Raw genomic sequence first — 13,361 nt, 5'->3', positions numbered from 1 at the left:
GACAAAACCGTGAGGTTCAGGATGGAGTAGGCCAAAGTGGACAATTCTTCTAGTGGTTAGAGTAGGGGCGTTGCAGCCTTAGTAATTAATAAAATAATAAAAAAATTAAATTAATAAATAAAGATAATATCCAGATTTATAGTAATTCATCCAATTTTTTACAATAAATTTTGATGTAACTTATGCTTTAATATTGACTCCAAACTATGGATGCATGCGTTATATAAATGTTACATATATGCATTTATAGCATGCAATCCCAATAATATGCCTAACAATATATCCCTTTTTAGAGTTATATAGATAGAAAATCCTCTCTAGAGTTTTTCTTCAGTTTTAGTTTTCTCAGTTTAACTGAGTGCATTTTTAGTGGTTTTCTTTGTCCTTTGAGATAGGAGATGACATCTCATTTGGCTGGCTTAGGTTCTCTCCTTTTCTAGCTTGGATTGTGTAGTTTTGATTTTGGTGATTGTTTGGACAGATCTTTTTGCTTCAATGGTGAGAGTGTTATATGTTGAAAATCTGTTTAGTGGAAGTTGTGTTTGTTGAAATTGTTCTCTTTTACTACTTCTTAGGGGCGTTGCAGTGGTCCCCTATGGTGCAGAAGGCCTTTAATTGGGAGAGGTTTTGAAGAGCTACTTAGGGTTTGTAAAGTCAATGTTTAAAGAGCAGTTTGCTCGCTTTCTACAGTTATAAGAGATTAAGAATGCTATAACCCTGCTTTTTTTTTTCTCTCCCATGCCATTAGTGCTGAGCCCTTTGCTTTCTTCATTACATAGAGCAGCTCTGTTTGTGCAAGTGGTAGGCGTTTCTTTCTTGCTTAGGCTAGTGTGACTTGTATCTGTTGGTCTATGGATGAAGGAAGCTCCATGCATTGCCTCCGATGGTGTAACAACCTGAATTTTTAAATTATAAATAAAATAAAAAGAAAATATTATGTTATTAATATTATGGGATTTTAAAATAAAGAAAGATAATTAAAAAAAATAAAAATAAAAATGAAAATATAAATATATATATATATATATATATATATATATATATATATATATATATATATATATATATATAAAGATAGTTATATTATATTATATTATGAGTTTTGACTGATTTGGAGGGCCTAGGAGGAGTCATGTGATATTGATGGGATGTGAATATGAACTTGTGATTTTAGAACTGTTATTTAAATTATTTTGCAAGTTGGGTAGGTCTTAAGTACAAGGGAGATTCTGTCAGATTTCTGGCATAAAATTAGGGTGTCCTTATTTCTTTAAAATCCTTGATTTGGGTTAGCATTTATGGATTTATAATATAATTGTCTAGGTGATCAGAATTAGCCATCCTTCTCTCCTAAGCCACCGCAGTAGTTTCTGGTCAATCTGTGAGTAGATATTTATTTTATTTATAATTTTAATATTATTATATTTCTGACATGCTCATGCATCATTTATACTTATATTTATGTAGTTAAATATTAGGCATACCCTGCTTTGCATTCATACTTGATGATATTACTTTGGTTACTGTGTTTTGATAATCTAGAGTTGTGTGTGTGAGTGGGTGTGTATGTGGTATATATGCATATGGGTAAGACAGGCAAATTGGCTTTGAGCTAGTCTGGCTTGGGGCTTGGTCTTTTCTTGAGGAAGTCGGGGTGAGTATGACTTTGAGTTGATCTCGCTGACCCCCGCATATGGATTATTAAGCAAAAGTCTGGCTTAAGTTGATCTCGCTGGTAGGCCTTGGATTAAGAAAGTTGGGTAGGGGAATCAGCTCTTCATATATGTATGTGTGAGTATGGATTTGACAAAAGTGCGTGAGTGCTCCAGATTATCTTTGATATGACCTAATATGATTTGTAATACTTGTATGAAGATGATGCATTTCATTTCTAAGGATGCATTAAAATTAGATAGTTATAGAAATTATATGTAAAATAAATATCTTACTCTATGAGCTAAATACTCACTTTCTTCCTCGTAGGTTCATTAACAGTTATTTATTTGTAATATTATTTTCTAAAATTTATAATATAGAACTCTGCATGTGTTAGCAGTATTAGGAATCTTATTAGAGACGGTGTTAAATTGAGTTATTAGTTTTTACTAAACAAAAATGTTTATGATATATAAATAATTTATATATAGTGGTAATAGGGTTGAGCTGGGCTCCCCTCGCTTTAGTAGCTGATAATCATCGGGTTGGGTTGATCTAAATTAAAATGAAATATTTTACTTTTATTTTATTTATATGTTGGGCCTTAGTTTTTGAGCCTTGATTATAGATTTGAAAACAGTAAGACTTACTTCGGGCCTCAGAGGCTTCATGCCGGCCCAGGTTCTAGTACCGGTCCAGCCCATGGGATCGGATCGTGACAGGTGGCTTGCTCTAGCCTAGTCTCTGCTGCAGAAAAGATAAAAGCTTATAGGTTGTTTACACTTCATTTGGGAGAAGTGTAAGGCGATAAGATAATGTTTTTTAAAGAAGGTGAGATAAAATAATGAAAAGCAAGGTGATATTTTTTAATATTACGTTATTTTGGAGGAATGTAAGGTAAATGATGATTTACTAACCTTATGTTATTTAGATTTATTACATTGTTTTGGAGGAATGTAAGATCAATGATGGTTTACTAACCTTATATTGTTTGTATCAAATGTACGAGAAGATAAAAATTGATAATAACTAATATTTAATTTATGAAAACCTTTCCAACACTCCAATTTGATGGGTTGAGAAATTGAAGTCTTTGAAAGTTTTAAAAATTCTCAAAAATCTTACCCTCTTCATAAAACTTCCTTCCCAAATAAGTTTATATATCTTAATTACATTAAAAAAAAAAAACATTATCTTACCTTTAAAAACTTGCTTCAAATGAAGTGTTAGTTATTTCTATTAAGTTTCTTTGGTTATGGGCTAGGGTTGTTATTTAGACTTGATTCTTTAGTAGGGGACTAATATTGATTTATGGCCTTTTATTTCTGCAATGAAACCCTATTTAATTTTTCATTCATTTGAGGCATGAAATACAATTATGATTTACAGGTAAAAAAAAAAAAAAAAAGCAAGCAATCCCAATAATAAAAGCAATGTTTTTTTACCTAAATCTTATACTATTCAATAAATATTAAATATATTATATAATTAATATTTATCATAAATTATTTTTTTATAAGAAAATTAATAGTGTGAGGGTTTAAATTTAATATCTAAATAATATATTTTTAATCACTGAATTAAATTACTCTAGAGTGTTATAAATTATTTATAATACATTAAATTATATTAAAATGAATAATTTTACATATTATAAATTTACAAATATTATTGGAGCTAAAATCGTATTGAGAGGATTAATTTTTCACATTTATTAATAGGATTCCAATAGGATTTTATTTCTTTTTTTACCTGGTACAGATGCTGACGACAACGGAGTGTACCTGGACGCCGTATAAATAGAAGGAGAAACCATAACGCGTTGAAAATGAAAATCTAAATTGGTCCTAACAGTGAAGGCAGGCAACCGTTGTCGATGGCAAGCAGCAACTCTTTCTCTAAAGCACCGCCTTCCTGGTTTTCTCAGTGTTGGTCCTCTGCTCGCAGGACCAAACCTATAAATTCACCCTTTGACACTATCGTCGCTACAAATTCCTCCGATGGACTCGTCCGCCGTCTCGGTCTCTTTGATCTTATTCTGCTTGGCGTTGGTGCCTCCATTGGTGCCGGTATCTTCGTCGTCACCGGAACCGTCGCTCGCGATGCTGGACCTGGTCTTTTTTCTGTTTCACTATTTTATCCTTCTACTGTTTCATTATCCAAATCCTTATGATGTCTCTTAAGATCCTCGGGTCTTCAATTTGATTGTTGTTCAGATTAATGTATGAATTCCAGCGTCAATTGAATTCTCTCCCCCTGCGCGGCCCCCCTTCCCCTCCCCCTTTTTATCTATTTACCGAATTGCATTTTAAATTGTCGTGCAGATATTCATGAATTCTTGTTTTGTAATGTTTGGTATGAATTTGGATGAATTAATTTGATTGCTAAATTTCGAAACAAAAAGTGATTATTGTTATTGTCTTAAATTGATTTCAATCTTATTTAAAGATACCTCACGTAAACTTCCTATGTGAAAATCTGAGCTATTCATTTTAGGAAAAATATATGTGCCTTTTTGCTTTATGAATTTCAATGTCCAGGATGCTCATTATCGCGCTGTTGTATTGTGATGCAGGAGTCACAATTAGTTTCATACTAGCCGGAGTATCATGTATATTAAATGCACTCTGTTATGCTGAGCTGGCTTCTCGTTTCCCTGCTGTTGTTGGAGGAGCATACTTGTATGCATATTCAGCTTTCAATGAAATCACTGCTTTCCTTGTTTTTGGTCAACTGATGCTTGATTACCACATTGGGGCAGCTAGCATAGCGCGAAGTTTAGCAAGTTATGTAGTCACAATTTTAGAACTCTTTCCCCTTTTTAGAGATCACATTCCAAGCTGGATTGGACATGGTGGTCAAGAATTCTTCGGAGGAACACTTTCTATCAACGTGTTAGCACCAATTCTCCTTACTCTTCTGACTGTAATTCTGTGCTGGGGTGTTGGAGAATCTTCGACTTTGAACTTTTTCATGACTGTGACAAAGGTGCTTTATCCCACTTCCCTTCTTATTTATTTTTCTTCTTTCTTTATAGATGATAATTAGATAAATGGTGTGTAAGTCTTGAGGACTGGAAAGAATATGTTTTCTGCACCTCATGGAAAAGTTACACCCTATGATCTAAGGGGGTGGGGTGTTGTTTCTGACCTGTCTTTTCTTTTTTTTTTTTGGTGTTTTATTTATCTATTTTTTGAAATTAAATTCAGTATTTGATTAATTCGCTGACATGTAAGACTCTTAAGTTTTGATCTTGAAGGTTTATATAAACATTGCGTAAAAGATCTAAACAGATATAACAACTATTTTGACTCTGTTGCAGATTGTTATTGTTATCATTGTCATCTTTGTGGGTGCTTTTGAGGTTGATGTTTCAAATTGGTCTCCTTTTGCTCCGAAGGGTGTTAAAGCAATATTGACTGGTGCAACTGTAGTATTTTTTGCATATGTTGGGTTTGATGCTGTTGCAAATTCAGCTGAAGAAGCAAAGAGACCACAGGCATGTTTTGTTGTTTTGATGCTATTTAGTGTAAACTATTGTAACTCATGCAATATTTATAATGTCTCAAAGCCATCTCATTCTTGAATGCTTTTTGTTTTTCTCAATTTTTTTTGATATTCAGCGGGATTTGCCACTGGGCATCATAGGAAGCCTTTTTATATGCGTTGTCTTGTATATTGGAGTTTGTTTAGTGCTCACTGGGATGGTACCTTACAATCTCCTTGGTGAAGATGCTCCTTTGGCTGAGGCTTTTAAATCCAAGGGCTTGAAGTTCATTTCTGTTTTAATCAGCGTAGGTGCTGTTGCTGGACTTACAACCACTCTTTTAGTTGGTCTTTATGTTCAGGTGAATTGCTTCAGCCTTTCTACACAATTGGCATACTATTATATGGCTTTGCATATGTGAATTTTGCTGTGTTTCTTATGAGCAGTCTCGGTTGTACCTGGGGCTTGGAAGAGATGGTTTACTGCCTTCTATATTTGCTAAAGTTCACCCAACGCACCATACTCCTATTCATTCTCAAGTTTGGGTTGGTATTGTTGCCAGCATTTTGGGGGGATTATTTAATGTGCATGTGCTTTCCCACATTCTTTCTGTTGGTTCATTGGTACGTCATGCTGATACTTTTTTTATGTACCATAATCATCTGGTATTTTTTTTTTCGGATTTGGGATGCAGCAATATATATCTTCTGAATATATGGACATGTATTGTGCTAGTAACCAGGACTAGTGAACTAGTACCTTTTTTTCTTTAACTATTATTAGCAGGTTATATGCACCTCACATCACATTAAACTTTTGCAGACAGGTTATTCTGTTGTTTCAGCTTGTGTAGTAACCCTGCGTTGGAAGGATAAGGCAGTGAGTCAAGTTTCTTCAAGGTGGACTTCAGCCTGGCAGGAAGGAGTCATTTGCCTTATCATAGTTGCCTGCTGTGGCTTTGCTGCTGGTCTGTTTTTTCGTTATGGTGCTTCAGTTGTTTTCTTGGTTATAGCAATTGTTATAGCTGTACTTGCTGCTGCAGCTCTTTATTTTCGTCAAGTGAGTATTATGTTGTAATATATATATATATATATCTTATAATCGGCCACAATTCTGTGTTATAAAAGGCTATAGGTGCTTCTAATAGGGGAAAATATCTGATCTGGTTGTGCAGTTGTAGAGGTCAAAAGGTTGCTTTAATGAAGCACTCTACTTCGCTTAATTTGAATTCACAATCTCCTGTCATGTTAGCAGTTCAGATCTCTAGTGTGTTGCTTGTCTTGATTGTTGGAATGATAATTTTTATTGCTTGATTTCTTTAGAAGCCAAAAGACATAAGTAGTTGAGATCTTAAAGCATGACAGCCATTTTTGAAATTACAATGCTGGATCTCTTCCTTGGACATGTCCAACCATTATGTATTTTTACTCTCGTCTGGTCAAAAGGATTTTGGAACTAGAACTTTTTGGTACCTTGTGATTTTTATGGAGCAGTATTATCTTTGTCACCAGACATGTTTGGTCTTTTTCTTTTTTTTCCCATTATATTTTTTTTGACAGGAAAGGATTAGATATACTGTCTACACAATTACACCTTGGTTATAATTCTAATGAATGAAAAAAATAAAAGTTTGAAAATGTTCTATTGAGGATATGAAGGGAGGAGTAGGGCCTATCCTGTCTTGATTTACTGTGCCTTCTGAGTTCTCTAATGCCTTCCATTATTTGTTAGGTTTACACGGATCCTCCTGGATTTTCTTGTCCTGGTGTTCCAATTGTGCCAGTTGTTGGCATCTTCTTCAACATCTTCCTGTTTGCTCAGGTGTGCTAACGTAGTCCCATTCTCACAAACCATGCCTCCTTATTGTGGCCTATGTTTGAACGTTGTATTTAAAAGACAATTAACGATGCTATGATTGTTTTCTTGTGCAGCTGCATCATGAAGCATGGGTGAGATTCTTTGTCCTGAGCATCATCATGGCTGCAATTTATGCATTTTATGGGCAATATAATGCCAAACCAAGTTCAGATGAGATAGTTGTTTACCGGAGAGCTCCTGGGGAAGCAGCAAGTTAGTAATTAAATGTTCAGTGTTAGACAACGATGGTGTGGCTGCTTGTCTGTAGCAATGATTATATTGTATATTTGTATTTACAATGTATCATCTGTAAGGCTGAAGACATTTATTTGTAGGAATCCTCTCAGAAATGGAGATGTATTGAAACATAGGAATGGAATAAAGGTGAATGCGTTATACATTATTTTCCTCTTCTATTGTTGAATGTATATATCTGTATTAAGCTTTGATTATTTTGCCTTTAATTGCAGCCATTTTTTCACACATTACTTGTGCTTTACTTAATATTGGGGCCACCAAGTTATCAGAGGAAAAATGAGTTCAAAAGGTGAAAAGATTTGCATTCAATCGATATACTCATCAGTCAAATTCCAAGCAGAACTTGTGTTTTTAGACAATGTTCCAAACTAGTAAGTGGATTTTTTTTTTTTTTTAAATGGAAAAAGAACTGAAGCGAGAGAGATAGAGAGAGAGAGGGAGAGAGAGAGGGGAGCAGAAGAAAAGCCTGTCAATTGCATACATCGGAATAGAATGCCATATTCCTCCTTTGGCAATCCTGGACGCTACAAAATAGGCAAATTACAGAATTATCAAAACAACTGCTGCTATTCATACTAAGTTATCTACTGCTTTTATCGCATGCATTTCTTTGACCTGAAAAAAGAAAAATAGGTTGAGAAGAGTGTAATGAAGCTCTTTAAAATGTAGTCCAGACCATAATAATTTCTAGAAATTTGTGTTTCCACCTGGAACTAATGCATTTGTGCCCATGAGAATTTTGGCAGGAGAGCCCTGTAAGTAGGTGCTGTCAATGCGATGGCCTGACTCATTATATTCAATGTAGTGGAAAGTCACCTGTAAAGATTCTCAAGTCAACTGCAGCTCAAGAATGGAACATAGAAATTTCACAGATTCGCTTGAAAAATTACACCCTGTTTGGGAAAGATAGTGAGGGTTACAGATTAGTTATATAACAGATAGGTAACTGATTACAAATTATGAAAGATGTATGATGCATCTTTACTTCAAACTTACCTAGTTCACACTCTTCCTAAGAGAACGCAAATCCAAAGATTTAACAGTTCCTATCATTTGAAGGAAAAAACTTTAAATGTTACTAGAACTCTTCCCAGGAATGATTCACAATTTAAAGTGCATTTTAACATATAGAGTGATATATCATGCTTATTTCACAGGTGCAATAAAGAAGCAAAGGGCATCTGCTTCCTGAAAGAAGTTAAAAAGGTTCAACAAAGGCATCTAACTTATATTTCAAATTGCATCAGATAACTTAGCAACTATTCTAGCTCTAGCGCTCATCGTCTGAACGGTTTTGTGATTACCAAATCTAAATACAGAATAAGGAAAGCAGCTGTGACTTTAAAGAAAACGAAAGAAAAACATGTTGATCAGCGTTTGTGCAATCACCTTTAGCAACTTCGAAATCTCAGTATAAAAAGCCTCTCATGCCAGTACTTTAACCTCCAAAATTAAAGGGAGTTTTAGCGTCTCACCCATCACCAGTGGAATTGTGACAGCTAACACACTTTTCTCCTATTTGAAAACTGAAATTTATAAAAATTCAATTTAATTGATTTTTTTTTTATCAATTTTCATATTTAAAAATATAATAGATGAAGTAATTTAATTTTTTAAACTTAAAAAAATTCATTTAAAAAATTAAAAATTATATAAAAAATAATTTAATTTTATTATATAAAAATTAAATTAAATTATCTTCTTGCAAATGATATTTTCCAAATTATTGAAGGCTTACAACGAAGGGATGGGATTGGATTGGAAAGAAAGAAGGAGATGACCAAAGCATACTCATCAGAATCGCTTCTCTGAAGCGGAGGACAGCCTTTTCCTGGCGTTCATCTCTTCTCGTGTTATCTTCAACTCGAATCTCATTTATAGGATAAATTAAAATCTCTTTTTTCATCTCACCACAATAAAACCAGTGGCCAGCTCCAGATCCAACATTATAAATATATAAATTCTTACTTTAAAATTATACAAATTATTTTTTGAATATTATTCTTATATTTTCTTTAATAATCCTATAATCGGTAAATAAATAGCATAAAATTTATAGAACAAAGCAATGACCGCACAAATAAGCGCTTGTGAAAAAATAAGGATTAATTTCCTTCAAAAGCAAAAGGCACATTTGATTGCAAACATGTACAAAAGAGAACGAAAAGATTTCATCATCAGGAACTCATTCAAGAAATCTATGCTGCTTCATTACAAGCATCTTCACAACAACAAAGGGATGCTACAATCTCCTTCATAGCCCCAGTCACACTTATCCAAACCAGCAAAATCACAATAAAGAGGAAAAAAAGAAAGAAATTAGTCTCTTAAAATATTCACTTTTCCTAGTGTTTACCAGAAAAAGGGGAAGCAAAAACAAAACATAACAAAACAAAACCCAATCCTAGAAGCAACACCCAGTAGATTTTGATGTCTCAATAAACTCGGATGTCAACAGTTAGGCTTCTCAATTGATCATTGCAGAGAGAGCTTCCATGTTTTTTATTAGAGGGTTTATGGTTTGCAATGCACCCAAGCCACAGGCATGAAATTCTGGACATAGCTGCCTGACTGGCAAATTGAACCCTGCAGGCCAGGCTAAGTTCTCCCAACATCTTGTCATTCACTACAACTGTTTCACAACCAACATCATATCCATCAAGATCTGAATCTGTTACCACCACAAATGTGCTATCATCAGAGGCTTCTGTACCCTGTTTGGCCTCCTCCCGAATTAGAAAATCTATACTTTTCCTTGCTATGATGCTGCCAGTTTCCTTCACCTTGAGAAGATAGTAATCTTGAACAGCCTGTATTTTCATTATTACCACATTATGAATTCAAGAATTACACGAAAATAAGCTTCATTGAAATATCCACGATATCCAATTCACTTGGTCTCAGCAAATTTAAATGCTATTCTCAACCCAGTTTGCTTACAAATGCTTAAGTCTCAAAATTTGTGCTTGGTCCTATCTGAAAGAAGGTAAGATTAAGTGTTGATGGCAAACTAAGAAGGTAATTTAGGAACAGCAGCCAGACTTGTCACAGGTGGTTGTGCTGAATAACTAAGAAATTTCCTATATAGCCAGACAATGCTTGATTTTCATGACTGAGCTGCAGGTGCTGCGAAAACACTTGAAAATGGAGTTGAATGGCATGATTCTATTAGATTCAGAAACAGCAGTTAGGTTAATGTGGTTCTGAAAGGCATAGGTGAATGGTTGTGATATAATTCAACACATAATCCAAGAGGGAAGCTTAGGTAGCGACTGGACAGCAAGATGGAGTTTGGGGCTGTGAACATGGTTCAATGGTGCACAAACACCCCAGTGGATGACTGCAGTGAGATGTAGCAAGGGTAGTGAGATTCATACAGATGGTCAATAAAACTAATTCAAAAAGAATGTGTATCTTAACAATTCCAATCTATCCTGAAAGTACTGGGAACAAACATTTGGAAAAAAGTAGAAATCATATCCCCATTTGCATTTAGAATTCCTTGTCAGTTGTTCAATCAATAACTTCAATTGAAGTTAAAAAAAGAGAAGAATAACTCATAAGAGGAAAAAGGATTTTCATCTCTTCCACACTCAAATTTGTTTATTTAAACTATGAAATGAGCTATCAAGTCATGGACACAACATAGAAAGATTGTCATAATCAGCAATACCTGAAATCATGCTTCTATGTCAAAACTCATTGATGATATGGTCAACACATTCACAAACTACAGGTTTGTAACCTTCAAGCATCAATTTTTACTTCACAATCAGAAAATTCCAACATGTGTTGTCCAAAAGAAGTTGAGAATGCAAATAATAAGCAAACAGAAAAGTGCAAGGTCAAAATCAAACATACCTGCCACTGGGAAGAAGCCAAAAGAACTCTCGACCGAATAGACCTTACGTATTCATATGCAGTGTCAGGAGTCATGTGCCTGTGTTGTACCTTTTATAGAGAGAGAAGAAAAACATATCTCAAAAAGGTTTAAAGAATGCTATTAAAGTCAATCAATCAATAAGATTAACCTTGAATCAAACATACAAGGTAACAGAGAACAATTGTTGTACTGCGCCCCCTGCCGGCCTTACAGTGAACATATGTTGTCTTTCCCTGGGAGGCATTTTCTTCAAAGAGTTGAAAAAAAAAAAAAAAAAAAAAAAAAAAACACACACACACAGAGACACAGAGAGAGAGAAGACTATTATGTTAATCATAATCTACAAGGGGAAGAAAAAACCAAAGAAAAGTAGTTGCAAATCAGAAGCAGAAAGGAACATTGACAATATGCTTACCATGAATGAAATTTACTGCTCGGCATATATCTGCAAATGAGGGAGCAAACAGATAATCTCTAGTTGGAATCACCAAGTGAACAATATCGTGAGCCTAAAAAATAAATTAATGATAAATATATGAGCATTCAGACACTTGCACATTTACATACCTGTCTTTGTGTGTTTGTGATAAAAAAAATAGGACAGCGGAATGTGACATATGCTGGCTGCTACTACTACCATTGGCTCTTTGAGAACACAATTTGTTTGGAAACCATACAACCAATTTGTCCCCAAAAGAAAAAAAAAAAGGTAAATACTAAATAGCAAAAGAATCCGTAGAAGGTGGACTTAAAAGAACACATTACTCTCATTTTAAACCAATTTAAGTTTGAGTTGGGCAGCTCCAAAGCCCAATGGAGAATATATTTCTTAATGACACATGTGATATTATCAATGTCATACTTCCACCACTGATTTATTTCAATATTTGAGTAATATTTCAAAGATCATAGTTTGAAAATGACATGACATCCAAAAGGAAAACGCATAAACTCACATGATATAGCGATGTTGGTACCAAAGTCTCATACGGTTCATTCAAGGTAACAACTCCAGAAACGCCAAGTTCCTTTAAGCGAGGAACATCAGTAGGAAAGGGAACGGCACCTAACAATATGAACTGAAAGAAAAGAATAAAACAGAGGGAGAGAGAGTGAAGAAGACGCAAGTGTTGGTAAAATTGTGAAACAGAAATTTTTAACACCTTCCATCAATCCATATATATATATATATATATATATGTGTGTGTGTGTGTGTGTGTGTGTGTGTGTGTGTACCAAAAGCTCTCTATTTCAAGATTTGTAACATAGCCACAAAACGCAAGGTTTCTCATATTTACCGTTACACAGTGGAATAGCACAGCTAATAAGACTAGCATACATTGGAAATTATTGTTCCATTGAATCCATTCACATTTCAAATTGCAAATAGAAACTCTTACTGCATCTTAACATAGCAGGAAACTAACAACAAAGAAGGGGGGAAAAGGGTATACCTCATCAACCCTATCCCACCACCGAAACTCCGATTGAATCTTGTTCCTTAGAACATTGTACAAGAGGGTTGGGTAAAAAAGAGCGCGAGCCCCTGCTCCTACCAAAACCCGTTTCGCATCACTGCAAGAACCATCCATATCATCTCGCAATTTATCATCTACGCTTCTCACATCCACTTCCCCTTCCTTCAGTTCCTCGATATACATGCCCTCCCCTAATTCGTCCACTCACTCACTCACTGCAATTTCACCTCTGATACCCCACTATTTCCCCCCAAAAATAAAAACTAACCAAACCAAACCAAACCAAAATCAGCGGCGCAGACCAGCTAGAAACCCATTAATTAGCCAACAAGAACGGTTTTGACACCACATGGAGGCGTGAATCGTCGAAATCATGACAGAGATAAGAATTTCCAGCGTCTTGATCACTTATTTAGACATAAAAACCTAAATAGGAAAATTGAGAGGAAAAAGGAAGGTAAAAATAAATAATGATGTGAAAGGACAGCAATGTAGGAGGTTGGTTGAGAGGCAAAAGCTTCAATTTCAACGGAGAATTTAAAGAGACAGAAATGGGCTGTTGCTTCTTCTTCAGTGACTTTCTTTAGCTTTCCTTTTCTCCCAACAAACCCTCGAAAACGAGAGTAACCTCCTACCCTTGTATTCCTTTTTTTTTTTTTTTTATTTTCCATATGCGTTACACTTACACACATTAATTTCTATTAATTTCACTAATTAATTAACATGAAAATTTTAAAAATTT

The 13,361-nt window shown here is 34.7% G+C and overlaps 2 protein-coding genes across 4 annotated transcripts; one reads left to right on the top strand and one right to left on the bottom strand.

Moving 5' to 3' along the window:
* The first annotated feature begins 3,444 nt into the window (after window positions 1-3,444).
* LOC110657752 (cationic amino acid transporter 9, chloroplastic) lies at window positions 3,445-8,336 on the top strand. Of its 2 annotated transcripts, XR_009147119.1 has the most exons (9): window positions 3,445-3,770; window positions 4,232-4,644; window positions 4,979-5,155; window positions 5,280-5,504; window positions 5,590-5,766; window positions 5,966-6,202; window positions 6,875-6,964; window positions 7,075-7,384; window positions 7,471-8,336. XR_009147119.1 is itself a non-coding variant. In XM_021815103.2 (8 exons), exons 1-8 carry the CDS (start codon window positions 3,533-3,535, stop codon window positions 7,216-7,218), a joined length of 1,701 nt encoding a protein of 566 aa, XP_021670795.2. In that variant the 5' UTR covers window positions 3,445-3,532; the 3' UTR covers window positions 7,219-7,403. The 2 variants fall into 2 exon arrangements, 1 of the variants encoding a protein (XP_021670795.2); XM_021815103.2 differs by lacking the exon at window positions 7,471-8,336 and having other exon boundaries at window positions 7,075-7,403.
* Window positions 8,337-9,446: 1,110 nt separating this feature from the next.
* Window positions 9,447-13,274, bottom strand: LOC110657753 (phosphatidylglycerophosphate phosphatase PTPMT2). 2 transcript variants are annotated; one of them, XM_058142973.1, is made up of 7 exons: window positions 12,596-13,274; window positions 12,100-12,220; window positions 11,709-11,825; window positions 11,557-11,586; window positions 11,306-11,388; window positions 11,120-11,209; window positions 9,447-10,068 (listed from the first exon to the last, which is right to left on the bottom strand). In XM_058142973.1, exons 1-7 carry the CDS (start codon window positions 12,800-12,802, stop codon window positions 9,694-9,696), a joined length of 1,023 nt encoding a protein of 340 aa, XP_057998956.1. In that variant the 5' UTR covers window positions 12,803-13,274; the 3' UTR covers window positions 9,447-9,693. The 2 variants fall into 2 exon arrangements, with proteins under 2 accessions (XP_057998956.1, XP_021670797.2); XM_021815105.2 differs by lacking the exon at window positions 11,709-11,825 and having other exon boundaries at window positions 11,557-11,650; window positions 12,098-12,220; window positions 12,596-13,270.
* Between the last annotated feature and the right edge of the window lie 87 nt (window positions 13,275-13,361).

Source organism: Hevea brasiliensis, chromosome 2 (genome assembly GCF_030052815.1).
Source record: "Hevea brasiliensis isolate MT/VB/25A 57/8 chromosome 2, ASM3005281v1, whole genome shotgun sequence".
In the NCBI taxonomy this organism is placed as follows: domain Eukaryota; kingdom Viridiplantae; phylum Streptophyta; class Magnoliopsida; order Malpighiales; family Euphorbiaceae; genus Hevea; species Hevea brasiliensis.
The sequence above is the reverse complement of the archived record's forward strand: the minus strand, read 5'-3'. Positions and strand labels throughout refer to the sequence as shown.